The sequence below is a fragment of the Panthera uncia genome, assembly GCF_023721935.1.
Source record: "Panthera uncia isolate 11264 chromosome C1 unlocalized genomic scaffold, Puncia_PCG_1.0 HiC_scaffold_3, whole genome shotgun sequence".
In the NCBI taxonomy this organism is placed as follows: domain Eukaryota; kingdom Metazoa; phylum Chordata; class Mammalia; order Carnivora; family Felidae; genus Panthera; species Panthera uncia.
In genome coordinates, this window is record NW_026057584.1 from 60573325 (window position 1) to 60592735 (window position 19411).

The 19411-nt window shown below is 37.1% G+C and overlaps 1 protein-coding gene across 6 annotated transcripts in view; it reads right to left on the reverse strand.

Moving 5' to 3' along the window:
- Positions 1-1078: 1078 nt before the first annotated feature.
- DYNC1I2 (dynein cytoplasmic 1 intermediate chain 2) overlaps positions 1079-19411 on the reverse strand; it is a 58588-nt gene continuing 40255 nt past the window's right edge. For 4 of the 6 annotated variants that reach the window (XM_049615523.1, XM_049615527.1, XM_049615524.1 and 1 more), the window contains 3 exons: positions 5435-5575; positions 3471-3596; positions 1079-1733 (listed from right to left, as the gene is read on the reverse strand). In XM_049615523.1, the coding sequence (XP_049471480.1) occupies positions 1620-1733; positions 3471-3596; positions 5435-5575 (381 nt within the window). In that variant the 3' untranslated portion in view covers positions 1079-1619. The remainder of the gene's footprint in view (positions 1734-3470; positions 3597-5434; positions 5576-19411) is intronic. The other 2 variants (XM_049615526.1, XM_049615528.1) reach the window with 1 other exon arrangement.

Consider the following 19411-nt stretch of genomic DNA (forward strand, 5'->3'; position numbering starts at 1 on the left):
AACAGACGGAAAGACTTGGCTAAAATCACACTTCTCATGAGTGCCAGAGCTAGAACTAGAGTTATGTCTAGTATTCCTAGTTGATTATTTCTTACACTATATGACACTCATAGTTCAGAAATTTTATTACTGTATTTGGAAATTTATCTTCCAACAGATTTTAGTTAGAATTATAAAACCAAAACAAAAATGTTCAAATTCTGCTATCTACTCTCCCTTCCTAGTTCATGTTCTGATGAATAAACAATAGGTAAACTTTAGAAAGACAAGAGGTCAGGATTAAGGAAATGGACAATTTAAAGTGGATAAAATAAAGATCTGATCATAATGCTTTCCTCTAATCCTGAAATTGGTTGATTTCAACACTAATTCTTAGATATTTGTCACTTATCTTTCAGACTTATTACACAAGGTTGTGTGGTAACGGATTTCAAGATGTGGAGTTGATACAATGACAACGTCATTTGAACACTTTTCCTTTACGGCTACTACTGCAACCATGAAATCAGTTTCTCTCAAAGGAGGTTTTAGTCTCAGAAAGCTCACATACATAGCAATCTCAATCAGTGAAAATAAGAGGCAGCTTTCTGTTTATTCTTTAGACTAAATAGATCTCAGATGGAAAGTAGGGGAGTAATGCAAAAGTTAACCTAGGAGAAATGTTTTAACTGACAGGTTATTTAAACATCAGTCCAATTCATTAAGAGATCTACAGTATAACATATGGAATATTTAAGACACCAAACTGTGGGGCGCCTGGGTGGCTCAGTCAGTTAAGTGTCCAACTTCAGCTCAGGTCATGATCTCGCAGTCTGTGAGTTCAAGCCCCACGTCGGGCTCTGTGCTGACAGCTTAGAGCCTGCTTCAGATTCGGTCTCCTTCTCACTCTGCCTCTCCCCCCCTGCCCATGCTCTGTCTCTCTCTCAAAAAAAAAAAAAAAAAGTTAAGACATAAAACTACGAGATTTGAGGTGAGTGCTTACAAGAGCTTAAAGAAAGATATGGGAAAAAAAGACACTTTATAAAAGAGATGGAAAGGTTAAAACTGCAAGGCTAAGTGAAAATAAAAATCTGAAAAGTTAAAGCATATTTGTTTTTATTTATAGATAGCTATCACATGAATTATAAAGAAGAAAAAGGACATCAGAATGGAACTTGGGCAGATGTATGCATGCTCTGGCTAAGAATAAACAACGTTCTTACATATTATGGTTAGTGAGAACATTATCAGTAGAACAGAGAATTGTGATTATTTAAAAATATGCAGAACTTATTTAATCTGTACTTTAGAAATAACCTGCATATAGTGTTATAAGTTGAAAAGAATTCAAAAGAATAACTAATACCAAATATACAACCTGTGTATAAGAATTCAGAAAAGGCCGCAATCTGTAAAGTCAATCGGCTGTATTAAAAATGACACAAATCCAAAACAAGATGCATGTTATATAAAAGGGACATTTTTGTAAGACTGTAAGATTTGCTTGCTGCATTAAATCCATGGTTTAATCCACGAAATCTCCTTTTAATTAACATTTAGATAGAAACATGCAAACAGCTTAGGTTCTACTTAGAGTCTTCCCCAAATCCACTAAGGCTACAATATCACCCTGTCAGGAGCTAAGCAGGTATTCGGGTAGCTGCTTCCTCCTCTGCATCAGCTCGGTTTGCATTAATTTCTGCAAGCGTTCGGCCAAACCGTGCCCATTCATCATTTCGGGGGACAGCAATCTGCTGTTAAAAGAAAAACAATGTTTTTTCAATGTACGCTGAAATAAAAGATCATCTTACCCAGTATTTCAGTTTGTTTTCAAATAATTTCTCCATTAAAAAGTAATAATTGACCTAAATGGTCTTTCCATAATTACAGGGACTATAACAACGCTTTACAATACATTTCAAAACAAATGATGATGTTTGTGAAGTGTGTTGTGACAGCCTCAGAAATGATTTTGCTGTTACCACCATCAGTGCAAGAGAAAATAACAATGACGCTCTGTAAATATAACTCCCATGCACTATCTCATGGATTTTGCTGGTGGGGAGGAATTCCTTAACAGTTTTTACTTCTTGCACTATTCCTAACAGGAAATAGTTTTTGAAGCATGCTTCAAAGGGGTTTCTTATAAGTATTTATTTTTGCTTGGAGCATAAGATAACCTTTTTAGATATCTTAATCCCTTCATCAGAAGGTATGTTATCTCTTAACACTTTAGTGATGTACAAACAGCAAAAGGGGAAAAAAATGCTTCCCTGAAGCATCCAAGGACCAAAACTTTTTGATAACTGTCATCATAATATTGGAGGAATTCAGATACTGCCATATGAGGACACAAACCACTCAGGGTGGCAAATGAATGTGCCTGTTTCTTAACCTACCATATTAGATTGGATAGTGATATCCAATATGGTGCTACCAGACACATGTGGCAATTAAATTAAATTACTTAAAATGAAATAACATTTAAAATTCAGTTCTTTAGTTGTACTAGTCACATTTTAAGTGTTCAATAGCCATATGTGGCTAGTAACTACCACACTGGTGCTGAAAGACAGGAATTCCATCTGTGTGGACAGTTCAATTGGTTATTCTAAATGCTTCAATCTACCTCCCCCCAGATCCAATTGCTAGAAACTGTAGGGTGTCCAGAGGGGTGGTGAATCATAAAGGCAGAGCAAAAGCAAGAGTGACTAAGGCACTAGTCAGGACTAACAAGAAGGAAATCACCCTGGACATTGTGCATGGCCAACCCAAGTACTAAAGATGAGAGAGATGCAACTCATCCTACTGGATTCAATGATAATGGCTTTGCAACAAGGTTCACATTTGTTGCATCAAATATCTCTCAAAAGAGTAATACTACTTTTTAAAAATATTTATCTTGAGAGAGAGTGTGCACATGCACAAGCAGGGGAAGGGCAGAGAGAGGGGGAGAGACAGAATCCCACGCAGGCTCTGTGCTGTTAGTGCAGAGCCCAATGCAGGGGCTCTATGTTACAACTGTGAGATCATGACCTGAGCCAAATTCAAGAGCTGGATGCTTAACTGACAGAGCCACCCAGGCACCCCTCAAAAGGTATTTTACTACCTGGCCCAAACAAATCTACAAACACAGAAAAATAAGAACTTAATTCTGGAAAGCCCCAATGTCTATAAACTCAACTTTGACTCCAAATTTCTGCTTCTTCCTGAAGAATTTCTAATTTCTAGTGATTTATGCCTCAAGAAACAAGGTACTTCCAATGTATGATATTATCCTCAAAATCTGTTGCATGGGGACACAGAACGTCTAGTTTAGGAAAATTAATTCCAAGAGTTGCTTCTGTGGTGGAAAAAGTTTCATCTTTACAACCATATAGTTTATACAATTCATGAACCTTGAATACTAGTTTTAGCCACAAAGATACCATAACTACAATGCCCTGAAAGCTAAACAGATGTATCAAAATTACAGGCAGTGAGCCCCATACCTCTCCCACGTCATATATGACAATCTGTCCTTCAGAATCACCCACAGCAATCTCTCTTCCAGAATGAGTCCATCTTACACGATTAAGAGCAGGATTACCCTCCACAGAAATGCTGGCAGTTGGCACCTAAAGTCATTTAAAATATAGTGCAGTGTTAAAAGTTTCATCAAGATTTCTATAAACATGTAAAGCAGTAACTCTTCTTTCTTTCAATCTGGCTACATTTTTTAAAACAAAGATGAAAATAGGTAAAGAATTTTCCCAACTTTCTTCCTGTGCGGTAATACTTTATGAATGACATTATAGTCAATCCTTGAAAATGGTTTGGGAAAATAACTGAAGTTCTTATATAAGAAATTCTCACGCGACTGGATACATTATTTTGAAAGATCTTTTGTTTATTAAAGGATTCTTTGTTGTTATTTTAACTTTTTTAAGAAATCAAGCTGTTTGAAAACAGACGGCCAAAACCCCATTTTAAAGAAATTTCAAAAGCCCTCATAAACAGATTACGGTTCAATTTTAGAGGACAGAAATTACTTTTGTAGGTTGCAACTCTGTCAGCTGAACCCCGTGATTTGATCCACAGTTCCTAGAAACAGCTTATACTGAAGGTGCAGTATGGGTCTTTCCAAAGCTCTTGTTCCCATGAACTGTCTGGAGCGAGTAGGAAGATAGCACCAACACAATGGTACCAGCCCCTTGGAATCTGACTATACCTCTCCTATGCTGAGGAAAGAGAGATTTATCTGCCACACACAGAACAAACATTTAATGTTTGGCTCAGACTGGAGACACAATAACATTTCTGAAATCTGATTAAAAATAATCCTTTTAATTGACACTAGTCATCCCCAGGTGATTAATTTAACTCCTAGAATGCCAAAACTGTTATAGAGAAAAATTATAATTTAGATATATTCTTTGAGGTAATGATTATAGGAAAGATCCAAATTTAAGCATTACCACAAATCTCAAACACCAAACCCAAAGTAAAAAAACACAATTACTTAGTATACCATTCTAGGTAACTACAAATGTAATAGCAAGCCCAACCATCTAGTCAGGGCTTAACACCTTTTCCTAGGAGTATCTGAATGTCCCTCCTCAAACTACTAGACCAGTAGTTAGGATAGTTAAGTATTCCTACATTTCCAATACATAACTTCATTGCCCTGTATAACCAACTATTGTACTTCAAGGAATTTGGACAGCTGCCACTAGACACATGAAGAAATGTGGAATGCGGGGGGAAGGCACCAGGAGACTTTCCCCTCAATAACTGCTTCTGACAGAACTGTAAAATATTACTTCTTACCACCAGGTAGCAATAGAGAACTCAAGGAACATCTCTAAGTTGGTAAAAATACACATAGCTAATATAAATAATAGCTACAGTTAAATTTCATTGACAGTAAATGATTTTAGCATAGTAATTAGGCAATTTGGTGATTTCTGTATTCGTTTTATAGTAACAGTAACAACCTGTTTTCAGTCCTTTATGGAACAAGTCATCAAAATACATTCTTTCACTCAAGTAAGTCAGGCTAAGACCAATGTTTACGAATGATATACAATTCTGTCAAGGCTAAGAGATAATTTAGAAATTCAGAATTAAGGTTAACATATTTCAACAGTCTGAAACTATCTGCTTTGTAGTCTATGAATGAAAAATATCCCAGTTGCCTTATGAATGAGACTTTGCCAGGACATTACAGACATGATAGTGCTTTTCAGAAGTAAAAGGAAATGCCCCAGTGCTCTTGGCAACATTATTTCTCCCTTCAATTCTGCACAGCATGCTGTTTATTATTTAGGGTACAAAGCTTATTTGGTTGCTTTGTGATGAAGCTACAATCACAGAGCCCTTTTACATTCCTTGGGATAAAAAGAATTTCACAAATTATTCAATAAATCTCCAATTTTCTATTTTTCAGTGCTATTTTTGTTATTATCCTGCTCACCTCAGTGTCATTATTGAGATTCCACAAATCCAGCCTCCCCATGCCATCCACACAAGCAAACAGGGCTGGGTGGGTGGGTGACCACATAACATCATAAACATAGTCTGAATTATCTTCAAATGAATACAAAGGCTTGTTATTCTGAAAGGGAAAAGTTGATTCTTAATATAGTTAAAATACAACATACATTAATAGGTATGAATAACATTTTATGATCTTTAACTCAGCCTAGAAGTTCCTCTTATTTGTTTCGCTACAAAATTACCTGGAGTTATAAACTAAGAATCAACTATGGGATTGCAGTTTCTTTTTAACTTGTAGATACCATACTGTTTAAAAAAAAAGGAACAGAATGTACTTCAAAAACACTTGATCATGAGAGGATTCTGGGAAGAGGACAGTAATGGCTGTGTACTTTTTGAACCTCCTCTAAATCTCCCCATAAACCCAGACACAGCAAAGAGGATAGCAAAACCAAAGATTCACAGACAATATGTACAACAAAATCAGGAGACAAAGCTCCAAATGTGAGTAGAAACAAACCTCTGCCAACTGCAAGACCTACAGGGTACCAGCATCCTTGCAAGAAGAAGTGTGGAAAGGCATGGGGCTTTTGACGACCAGAGAGCAGAAGAGAGGAGACTCACAGTTGACAGCGGATGCTCACTGCATAGTGCTGGGGAGCACATGGAGTCTGAGAACCGCAGCAGAAACTAGGAGGGAGTTTAACGCAATTCTATTTATAAATAAGTGCAAGCAGACTCCAATGTGATGTAAGTAAGGTCTAATGGTGCAGTCTGAGTTCTATAAACTCTCAAAATTAACAAACCAAAGTTCTCTTTCAAGACAAAATCTCACCAAAGAGAAACTGCTGGGAGAAGAATCAAAGTTGTGGCATATATAGCACAGTAGGACAAAGGAAAGACAAGGCTCAGATAAAAGTGGTAGAAAAAAACATAAAACACACATCTCAGAAAGTACAAGATAGACAGACACATAGAGGTAAATATCCACTTTGCAGAAAGGGGCATCGGAGGAGCACAGACTCTTGATCTCGGGGTCGTGAGATCAAACCCCACAGTGGGTGTAAAGATTTCTGAAATAAATGAAACTTAAACACAGGAGAGGTTTGTTTTTTTTTTTTAATTTTTAAAATTTATTTTATTATTTTTTAATATGAAATTTATTGTCAAATTGGTTTCCATACAACACCCAGTGCTCATCCCAACAGAGTTTTAACCTAGACTATGAAACTAGAAAAGCTATCCTTGCCCATTACCTCCCTCCTAAGAGTAGAGAAAAAATCAGTTCACTAGTAGACAATAAGCAACAAAAAAGAATCTTAGTTGGGGTGTCTGGGTGCCTTGGTCAGTGAAGCACCCAACTCTTTTGATTTTGGTGTAGGTCATGACCTCACACAGTTCCTGGTTCAAGCCCTGCATCAGGCTCCGTGCTGACAGTGCAGAGCCTGCTTAGGATTCTCTCCACACCACGCCCCCCCGCCCCCCACCACCACCCCCGCCTCTGTCTCTCTCTCATGCACGCTCTCTCTCTATATTAAACAAATAAATAAACAAATAAATACAATAGTAGGTTCTTAGCCAAATCCCAAAGTTATTGCAGCAGATCATCAATAATGGTGTCATGACAATTAAATGGGAAAAGAATGTTTTTTGGGGGGTACAAGATGAATATGCACATGCACAAGAATGAAGTTGGACCCCTCCTTTCTCATACCCTACACAAAAAGTAACTCAAAATATACTAGTAGCCACAGCAATCAGACAACAAAGAGAAATAACAGGCATCCAAATCAGTAAGGAAGAAGTAAAACTTTATTTGCGGAAGGCATGATACTATATACAGAAAATGGGGAAAATGCCACCCAAAAATTGCTAGAACTGATAAATGAATTCAGTAGTCAGAGGATACAAAATCAGTGTACAGAAATCTGTTGTATTTCTATACACCAATAATGAAGCAGCACAAAGAGAAATTAAGAACACAGCCCATTTACAATTACACCAAAAATAATTGACGTATCTAGGAATAAACTTAACCAAAGACATGAAAGACCCATACCCTGAAAACTACAGAACACTGATGAAAGAAACTTAAGATGACACAAAGAAATGGAAAGACATTCCATGCTCAAGAATTGGAAGAATATTGTTAAAATGTCTCTACTACCCAAAGCAACCTATACATTCAATGCAATCCCTATCAAAATACAACAGCATTTTTCACAGAACTAGAACAAAAAATTCTAGAATTTATATGGAACCACAAAAGACACCTAATAGCTAAAGATATTTTGAAAAAGAAAAGCAAAGCTGGAGGTAATCACAATTCCAGACTTCAAGTTATATTACATAGCTGTAGTCATCAAAACAGCATGGTACTGCACCACAACAGACACAAGATCAAGGGAACAGATGAGAAAAAAAACCCCAGAAATAAACCCACAATTATATGGTCAATTAATCTTCAAGAAAGCAGGAAAGAACACCCAATGAGAAAAAGTCTCTTAAACAAATGGTGCTGGGAAAACTGGTCAGCTACAGGCAAAAGAATGAAACTGGACCACCTTCTTACACCATACATAGACATAAAATCACAGTGGATTAAAGACCTAAATGTGAGACCTGAAACCATAAAAATCCTAGAAGAGTATAGGCAGTAACTTCTCTGACTTCTCAGCTATAGCAACTTTTTTCTAGATAGGTCCCTTGAGGCAAGGGAAACCAAGGAAAAAATAAACTATTGGGACTACCTCAAAATAAAAAGCTTCTGCACAGCAGAGGAAACAACCAACAAAACTAAAAGGCAGCCTACGGAATGGGATGACATATCCAATAAAGGGTTAGTATCCAAAATATATAAAGAACTGATACAACTCAACACCCAAAACCCAAATAATCCAATTTAAAAATAGACAAGTCTTCGAAATGAACAGACAAGTCTCTGAAGAAGATCTCCAAATGGCCAACAGACACATGAAAAGATGCTCATCATCACTTATCATCAGGGAAATGCAATCAAAACTACAGTGAGATATCACCTCACACCTATCAGAATGGCTAAAATCAACAATGTAAGAAACAACTGGTGTTGGTGGGGATATGGAGAAAAAGGAACCCTCTTGCACTGTTGGTAGGAAAGCAACTGGTGCAGCCACTATGGAAAATGGTATGAAGATTTCTCAAAAAGTTAAAAATAGAGGCAACCTTATGATCCAGCAATCACTCTACTGGTTATTTATCCAGAAAAGACAAAAACACTGATTCAGGGGCCCCTGGGTGGCTCAGTTGGTTAAGAGCCCAACTTTAGCCTAGGTCACGGTCTCGCAGTTTGTGAGTTCGAGCCCCGTGTCGGGCTCTGTGCTGATAGCTCAGAGCCTGGAGCCTGCTTGGGATTCTGTGTGTGTGTGTGTGTGTGTGTGTGTGTGTGTGTGTGTCCCTCCCCTGCTTGCACTCTGTCTCTCTCCCTCTCAAAAATAAATAAACATTAAAAAAAAAAAAAAGAAAAAAAAACCCCCACTAATTCAAAGGGATACATATACCCCCCCTATGTTTATAGCAGCATTATTTATAATAGCCAAGATATGGAAACAGCCCAAGTGTCCATTGACTGATAAATGGATAAAGAAGGTATACATACACACACACACACACACACACACACACACACACACACACACACACACAGAGGAATATTATTCAGTCATAAAAAAGAATGAAATCTTGCCATTTGCGATGACTTGGATGGAGCTAGAGAGTATAATGCTAAGCGAAATCAGTCAGAGAAAGACAAATATCATATGATTTCACTAATGTGGAATGTAAGGAACAAAGGGAAGATAAAAAGAGAGAGAGAGAAAGAGATATACCAAAAACAGACTCTTAGCTACAGAAGACAAACTGATGGTCACCAGAGGAGAGGTGTATGGGGGGAGGAGGATGGGTTAAACAGGTGATGGGGATTAAGGAGTACACTTGTTGTGATGAGCACCAGGGGATGTATAGAATTGCTGGGGCGCCTGGGTGGCGCAGTCGGTTAAGCGTCCGACTTCAGCCAGGTCACGATCTCGTGGTCCGTGAGTTCGAGCCCCGCGTCAGGCTCTGGGCTGATGGCTCGGAGCCTGGAGCCTGTTTCTGATTCTGTGTCTCCCTCTCTCTCTGCCCCTCCCCCGTTCATGCTCTGTCTCTCTCTGTCCCAAAAATAAATAAAAAACGTTGAAAAAAAAAATTAAAAAAAAAAAAAAAAAGAATTGCTGAATCACTATATCATACATCTGAAACTAGTATAACACTGTATGTTAACTAATATAACACTACATGTTATCTAACTAGAATTAAAATTAAACCTTAAAAGAAGAAAAGAAAGTAACTCAAAATGTTATCACATATCCAAATAAAGAGGTAAGGCTAGAACTCTTAGGAAAAAGCATAGGAGTTAAGTTGTTGTGACCTTGGAGTCGCCAAACCAAAAGTACAAAAAACAAAAGAAAAAGTCAATAAATTGGGCTATATCAAAATTAAATGCTCTTGTGCTTCAAACAATACCCTCAAGAAAGTGAAAAGACAACATATACAATGGAGAAAATATCTGGATATCATACATCTGATAGGTGACTTGTATCTAGAACTCTTTAAACTCATTAATAAAAAAGGAAAATAAGCCAATCAAAAACTGGGTAAAGGATCTGAACAAACATTTCTCTAAGGAAGATCTACAAACAACAAATAATCACTTGAAAAGATGCACAACATCATTATCCATCAGGGAAATGCAAATCGAAACCACAATAAGATATCATTTCATACACTAGGATGTCTTCTGATAAAAAGGACAGACAATAGTAAGTGTTAGTGAAGATGTGAGAAATCAGAACCCTCATACATTGCTGGTGGAAATATAAATTAGTGCTGCTGTTTTGAAAAACAGCTTGTTACTCAAAATGCTAATTAGAGTTAACATATGACCCAACAATTTCACTCCTAGTATATACCCAAGAGAAATGAAAACATAGTACACAACAAAAACTTGTACACAAGTGTCCACAGCAACATTATTCATAACAGCCCAAAAGTGGAAACAACCTAAATGCCCATTAACTAATGAATGGGTAAAACAAAAAGTGGTATATCCATAACATGGGATAGTTTTTGGCCGCAAAAAGAATGAAGTATTGATACATGCCACACATGGATGAATCTTGAAAATACTATGTGAAGTGAAAGAAGCCAGTCACATACTGCGTTTCCATGAAATGTCTGTAACAGGAAGTTCCACAGAAATAGAAAGTAGATTAGGTCACTTCCAGGAGCTGGAGAAGGGAAATGAGGAATGGACTGCTAAAGGATTTATATAAGGTTTCTTTCTGAAATTTGAAAATGTTCTAAAATTAGACAGTGATGACAGTGCACATCTCTGTGAATACACTAAGAATTGTACACTTTAAAAGGGTGAATTTTATGGTATTTGAATTGTATCTCAATAATGCTGTTAATTAAAAAAAAAAAAAAAGAGGGGCACCTGGGTGGCTCAGTCGGTTGAGCGCCGACTTCGGCTCAGGTCACAATCTCGCGGTCCGTGAATTCGAGCCCCGCATCGGGCCCCTGTGCTGACAGCTCAGAGCCTGGAGCCTGTTTCAGATTCTGTGTCTCCCTCTCTCTGACCCTCCCCCATTCATGCTCTGTCTCTCTCTGTCTCAAAAATAAATAAACGTTAAAAAAGAAAAAAAAGAGATAAAATGAATTTTTTCAAAAGTGACAAAAATTAACAAAAATATACCTATAAAGACAGCCACTGAAGAAGAAAAACAAAGCAATAATATAGTGCAAGTATGAAAAATAATTCAAGAGAACTCTCCTAAAATAAAAGACGGCTTGAAACTACATATTTAAGAGTACTCCTTTGTATCTAGGAAAATCAACCCTTTAAAGAAAAAGAAGAAAAAAAAAAAAAAAAGGTTTTGTAAGACCAGGTCACAATTAAGGAAAAGGAAATCAGACTGTCATCAGACTTTTTGACAACAATGCTTTTTGCCAGAAGACAACTGAATAACATTTAAGGTAATCAAACAAAAAACTAAATCATGGATTTTACATATAGCCAAACTGACCTTTCTAACAAGACAGGCTATTATGAATTGGGAATAATGCAACTACAAGCACATCCACAAGCACTCTACTGCAGAATGAGCTTCAGATGACAAAAAAACCCCTGAGGAGACATCAGAGTAAGGACAGGGAGATACCAAGTGATTCATGAGGGTAAACTTCACTTTACGGAAGCGTGAACAATCTACAACTATAATACACTAAGAATGCAAAATCCAGACTGTGAGAAACTCTTAACAGGACAACCAACTTGGTTTCTTCTTCAACAACAGCAATAAAGCAAGAAGAGAGGGAAAGGAAGCCCTATCTTAAGAGAGGGGCTCAATAGACATATCAACTGCAAATATATGGACTTTATTTGGGTCCTGCTGCAAACAAATGGTAAAAAAAAATTTTTTTTAACTGAACATTGATTGGCTATTTAATGAAACTAAGAAATCACTGTTTATTTTTGGGGGTGTGATATAGAGCATCATGGCTTTCTTTTTTAAAGACTTTCTTTTTTAGAGATACATACTGAATAATTATAGATGAAATAATATGTCTGGGCTTGCTTTAAAATCCAGGCGTACAGAGGGAGTGTTCATGGGAATGAATCAAACAAGACTGGTCATGTGTTGATAATTGTGGAAGCTAGGTAATGCATGGCTTCATTATACTCTTCTCTCTGCTTTCGTATCTATTTGGAATTTTCCATAATAGTTTAAAAATATTTAAAAATTTCAGATACCATAGTAAATGTCAACAGCATGACTATCTTAGTATCTAAAAATGTTTGCTTGTAATTAAGAAATTTTTCACAAAACTTAAAAGTTTTATAAGCTATAAACAGAAACTAGTAAGTTTTTTATCCTCTTAAGATCACTATTTTCCTATGAATCTCTTAGGCAACAATGATAAATGAAGTCTCACTCTCAGGTAGTGGTTTTCAACATAGGCCTGGCATCACCATCATCTGCAGAGCTTTTTAAAAATCCAGATGCAGCAACCCATCCTCCCCCCACCCCACCCCCTCACTCCATACACTTCATCAGTGTTTCTGGTGTTGCTGCACTAGTGATTCTGATGCATACCACGATTAAGAACCACCATGCTAAGGTATGTTACTCCTGAGGTGATAGTATACTTCCCCAAGGACATCCCATTTTCAAGCAATTTTGTGGTCCCATCAAAGATTTAAAACAGAAATTGTTCAAAACATGTTCACTTGCTCAGCTCTGTAAGAATACATATTGGTCTACATAATGTTCTAAAGAAGGGGATATCAATAGAAAAATGGGCAAAAGACTTGAACAGGCACTTCACGTAATGGTCAAAAACAACATGAAAGGTGCTTAATCTCATTAGTCTCAAGATAATGTATATTAAAACCACAATGCAATGCAACTACACCCATCAGAATGATTAAAATGGAAAAAGGCAGAAAATATTAAGTGTTGACAAGGATGCAGAACTGGGGGAACTTTCATGTGCTACCAGTGGATTACAAACTGGTAAAACTATTTTGGAAAATTACTTGGCAGTATCTACTAAGGCAGAATGTAGGCATATCCTATGGCCAAGTATTTCACTCCTACATATATGCCCAAGAGAAATGGTTGCTTATGTCCATCAAAAGACATCTACAACTATGCTCACAGCAACACTATTCATAACAGCCCCAAACTGGAATCAACCCAAAAACCATCAGCAGTAGAATGGACAAATTGTGGTATACCTACACAATGGAATAGTATACAACCAAGAGAAGAAAAACAATATGAATTAATCTCACAAACATACTGTTAAGCAAAAGCAGCCAGACACAAATAAGTAAATATTATATGATTCCATTTTTATAAAATATGAAAAAAGTTGAATGCAAACTAGATTAGAAGCTATTCATGTTTATAATGAAAAAGAAGACTGGTAAATATCTCAGGAAATGGTTTAGATTAAATGTTTCATCTACTCAGTGCACTATGCTGCAGCCAGAAAAAAAAGCAGGAAGCAGTACAACTGGGTAAAAGATTGTATTAAAAATAAAAATACAATAAATGGCAACATGTTCCCAAATTTTTCAAATGTGATTATAGACCTCTTACAATTGTTTCAAGTTTAATTTTAAAAACAGTCATCCAAGGACTAGCAATTTTTTCCTTTCAAAAAGAAAACATGTACTTAACACCAAATACTGTTTTGTAATATAATAATTTTATATAACTGTCAATTAAAACCCCAAATGGATCACTTAAAGTACGTTTTAACGGTAACATTTTTTCTTAACTTGAAGACTTCTGCCTAAATGGCAGAGAGGCAGCAGGGAGGAATTGAAGAGGGGTACAAGACCCAGATCACTGTCTCAGGGCTACTAATAACTAGTTTTAAGACTTTAGAAAAGTCACTTCATCATTCTAGGGCCCTAATTCCTTATTTACAAGACAAAGGTTTTGTATCAGTGGTTCTGACCCTTGACTATACATTGTAATCCCCCTAACCCTGGAGAATTTTTAAAAATACGCTGTTGTTCGGATCTCCCCCTTAGATATTTTTTAATTAATTTTTTAAATGTTTATTATTTTTGAGAGAGAGAGACAAAGCACTAGTAGGGGAGGGGCAGAGAGAAAGAGAGGGAGACACAGAATCCAAAGCAGGTTCCAGGCTCTGAGCTGTCAGCACAGAGCCTGATGTGGGGCTTGAACTCACTAACCGAGAGATCACAACCTGAGCTGTAGTCAGATGCTTAACCAACTGAGCCACCCAGGTGCTCCTCCCCTTAGATATTTTGATTTAATTAGTTCAGCATGCCAAGTGAGCAGTAAAAGTGTTCTTTTTGCTTTTTTTAAGAGAGAGACAGGGAGTGTGAACAGGGTAGAGGGAGACAGAGAATCTTAAGCAGGCTCCATCAGTGCAGAACCCAATGTGGGACTCAGTTCCTTGACCCTGTGGGATCATGACATGAGCCAAAATCAAGAGTCAGATGCTCAACTGACTGAGCCACCCAAGCATCCCAAGGTTAGCACTAAAAGTTTTAAAAGTTGCCCAGGTTATTCTAATGTGACCCAAACTGAGACGCACTTAACTAAATAACGTCTAAAGGATCAGTGAAGCTGTAAAATTATTACAAATAAAAGGTCTGCAAACACATCTGCCAAAAGAATGAATCAAAACAAGCTTCTTTGAATGATAGGTAGCATCCGAATAAGCAAAAGTAGCTCATTATAGTACAGTGGTGTGAATAAACACTGTATGGTCAAGTGAGAAGCCATGTTTTTTTTTTTTTCTGAGTTCTTTACGATTATGTATTGGGTTGAATAGTTTCTCTCTCTCCCCCTACAAATTCATGTCTGCCTGGAACCTGTAAGTGTGATGATATTTGGAAACAGGTTCTTTGCAGGTGTAATCAGGTTGAGCTGAGGCTATACTGCATTACAGTGGGCCCCAAATCTAGCGTAACTGCTGTCTTAAAAGAGAAACATTTGGACAGAGACACCGAGACAAACAGGGAGAATACCATGTAATGACAGAGGCAGAGACTGGAGTGATGCAGCTGCAAGCCAAGAAGCACCAGGATTGCTGGCAACCACAAGAAGCTAGGAAAGAGGCAAGCAGCACAGGAACAGATTCTCCCTCAGAAGCCTCTAAAAGTCACCAACCTTGCCAACATCTTGATCTTGGACTTCTAGTCTCCAGAACTGTGAAATAATACATTTCTGTTGTTTTAAGCCACCCAGTTTGTGGCAATTTGTTTCAGCAGCCTTAGGAAACTAATATAGTAATTCTATATTTTTCTATAGAGAGAGTTCTAGCTTAATAACCAAAAGTGTCCCTATAGTAAATCTATGAACATAACAGATAAGTGCTCTCCAGAGAACTAAGAATGCCCTCACTTGGATGAGAAGAGAAATAAACAAAATCTCTTTAAAAACAAATAATTCCAAGATCAGAAACATCCTCCTATATAGCCTTATTGAAGATACAAACTTTTTGAGAAGGAATGTCTATTAAAAGCAATGGAAATACAAAGTAGAGTCTTAAAAGAAAAATGAAGACAGTACCCAATTGTCCAGGAGAGAATCTCAGCCAATGGATTCTAAAAATTACCACCCATGGCAAGGCTATCTCTCTATGAAAATGAATGAATCACACTATCTTTGCTTGATGCCATTAAACATTCAAATTAGAAAACTTCTTTTGTTCCAATTCCTTGCTCACTAAGCAATCTTCTGATTATAATTTGGCTTCCCACGTGGGTTGTCTACAGGGAAACAATGAGCTGGTCAGGCCAGCATGAGCATCTCTGGGCCTTCTGGCAATCGTTTCTCATTGGTAAATTAATAAATTGATCCTCTCCATGTCAGCGTCTTAGAAGCTTGTTAGTTCCAGTCAGCACTCCCTGGCTAATCAACTCTAGCAGACTGACAAGACTAAGTTTCTGAATATGCAAAGGGCAGGCTGGACACTGGCTAGTAGCAAGTTACTATAGTAAATGCTAACATGGAGGACTGGTCCTAATGGTTGGACAGCCTTCCCCAAGAAACAATCCAAATTCAAAGCATTTTTTCATTTGAACTTGTTCAACATGTGCACAGTTGTTATTCCAAGCGTTAGGAAAATCTCTTTAACCCCGTTTTTAGGCTGGTATTCTCTGAGAGTTAAATAATTAAGCTGTTAAAATAGAAAAGAGGATTTAACACATCAGAGACTGTGAAAATTCAAGGTGTAGATGGACTATCGAAGTCTGAAAACTACCTATTCTAAGAAATTACCCACATTAATAATTTTAACCATGACTGGTAAATACAATTCTGACAGGCATTTGTTCTGAGGTTAGAATATACTGTGCATACATGAAAACATTTTGGCCCCCAAATAAGTAATTCTTACATTTTAAGAGTGATTATGTAACAAGTATGGTTAGATGTGGTAGAATATTAAGCTAATTTACCAGGTCTACCCCTAAATTGAGCTCTTACGGAATCCTCTGGTTACCTTCAAGAAGTTTCATTTCTTACACATTCTTCCCACAATTTTTCAGGGCTGCCAAATACTTCTGTTGTAAACTTTCAAATTTGGCATTTTGAAAAGGTAATAGTGTCTTCCAAATATATTAGAAGCAATGTCTTGGTTGGTATAAACCTCACCAAAATGTGGAAAATCATCTCCCTCTGTTTATCTTCTTTACTAAAAATAACTGAATTAAAAAAAAAAGTCATGAAAACAATTTGATGAACCAGAACTATTGTTGCCTTATAAATTCCTGACCAGGCAAAAATAAGAAGCTGACTACAGAAGTAGTTTATTTTTTTTTGAACTTTGAAAAAAAATTATTATTTATTTTGAGAGAGAGAGAAAGAGAGTATGTGTGCACAGGGGCAGGGCAGACAGGGAGAGAGAGAGAGAGAGAGAGAGAGAGAGAGAGAGAGAGAGAGAATCCCAAGCAGGCTTTGCGCTGAACACATGGAGCCCAACACGGGGCTTGAACCCACGAACCATGAGATCATGACCTAATAGTTGGACGCTTAACAGACTAAGCCACCCAGGTGCCCCAGAAGTAGCTTACTTTAAGCTAAATTTCACGCAGTGTCAAACTGAGATTTCTGGGATTTTTTTAACAGACTTACAAGAAAGGGAGAAAATGGAGGAATCTTGTTTTGTTTGCTATTTGGGCAGAGCCAGATCTTAAAGGACACAAAGGTATCTAATAATTCATTCCTTCCAGTTTATAGGGGCTCAATTCCTAGAGCCATGAAACCTTCATAAAAAAGTAGAGGCAGAGAAGAAAAACATTTAAATTTTGTTAAATTCATGGATGTGAAGATACTGGTTTAAAAGCTTAAAATGGAACTGGAACAATGTTTTTAAGGAGATTATTTAGAAACCTTGTCTATTATTTATAACTATTGTGTTGGAGAGCACAGAGGCTCTATCAGGTTTTTTGACAGGGCAGACAGTAAATACCAATAATACAATTAATCATGAAGTATAAATCCAAGATCAAAACAAGAATACTGGAAGCCATGATATGATCAAATAAAAAAATATTTATTCAGATTGTTGCTGTTCTATTCTTCATAGACTAGAATTAGTTGTGTGCAGAAAAGTTAGAATAAAAGATAACTTTTCTGTAAAGTTTTAGAGGGCCCCTGAGCATGTATAAAAACACCCTGTTCAATGTGGGTTAGTCTTTTGGTCACTAATACTGGAGAGGTATGCACATATGTATGTGGGTGGGGGGAGACATATGTATCACAGATGAATGAATAAATGAAGCTCACAGAAGGAAGCAATGCCTAGCTCAATTAGTAAAGAAACTGATATGCCTGCCTGTCATTCTTATTCAGAAGGCAGTTCTATGTTGAAATACAGCAAAATACTAGAACAAAAAATACCAACCACCAATCAACCAGCTGTGTAACACCACAAAAGCAAGCATCAATCAGTCTGCTATCACAGACATACGTTCTGTTCTTGTTTAGGCAATGAAGAGGAATTCTTCATTTTCCAGTCCTGCTGTTAAGTTTAAAAAATTTGTTTTAAGTTTATTTATTTTCTGAGAGACAAAGACAGCATGAGAGGGGGAGAGGAAGAGAGACAGAAAATCCCAAGCAGGCTCTGTGCTGCCAGCCCAGAGCCCGATGTGGGGCCTGAACTCATGAACTGAAATTGAGTCAGACACTTAACTGACTAAGCCACCCAGGCGCCCCCAGTCCTGCTGTTAAGTTTAAAGCTAAAAACCTGGCAACTGAAGCCCTGTGAAATATTTAAATCTACAAATTTATAAAAGATTCTTTTCAATTACTGAAAAAGGAAGCTGGGCAACAACCTAACAAAGATGTGATGTCTCCTGTGTCTACACAAAGGACTACTCAGGTGAAAACACATTAAGAAATCTAGCTTCTTATACAGCTGCCTGCAGCCTATACTGAAATAATTGGCCTCATCTCTCCAATTCTGTATCTTGCTTCGGTTTTACTAGCTAAACTATGTATTTCTTTGCTTGTGGTTGTAAGAGCCTTCTTCTTCCTCTACCTTTTTCCACTGAAAAATCTCATTAAAAAAAAATTTTTTTTTTTTTTTTTTTTTTTTTTTTTTTTTTTTTTTTAAGAACAACCCAAGAAAGCAAACAAATGATTGACTAAAAGCATTCAGGCTCTGTCTGATCCTCATGAAGGGGAGAGAAACTAAACAGTGCTAGGTGCCTATTACATGCTAGACACTGTGTTATGTACCTTTCTATAAGTTTCCTTCATTAGCCTTAAGTGCTATTTTTATACTCGTTAATGCCAAACAAGAAAATGCTCAGATTTAAAAGGCAAGCTTTTAGAGGCAAAATTTTCTAACTCACTTCATATTTTACACTGAAAGAAAGCATCATGAAAGAACAAGAGTGAACAGTGAATCCTTCCCAGCTTTCTGAGGCCAGCATTTGACATATAAACATGAGTTCACTGTTAACAATAAAGAACATTTCTTAAGACCACTAGGTTTCCTCAAAGAAACTGAAGAACAAAGTAAGATCTCTAACCTCTGTCTCATAATAAACTATTCAAAGTGTCAACATTTAGAATAAGGCAAATAGAAACATGAGAAAAATACAGCTTAAAATTTAACTTGATTTAAATAGAATCTGATATTCTGATTGTGCAGCTTTGCCAACTACAATATAATATTGCAGAAAAGAAAGATAGCAAAGTCAAGACTTCTTAGTTTTAACATGGGGGCAAATGAGGGACGCCTGGGTGGCTCAGTAGGTTGAGTGTCCAGCTTCAGCTCAGATCATGATCTCATGGTTTGTGGGTTTAAGCCCCATGTTGGGCTCTGTGCTGACAGCTCAGAGCCTGGAGCCTGCTTTGGATTCTGTGTCTCCCTC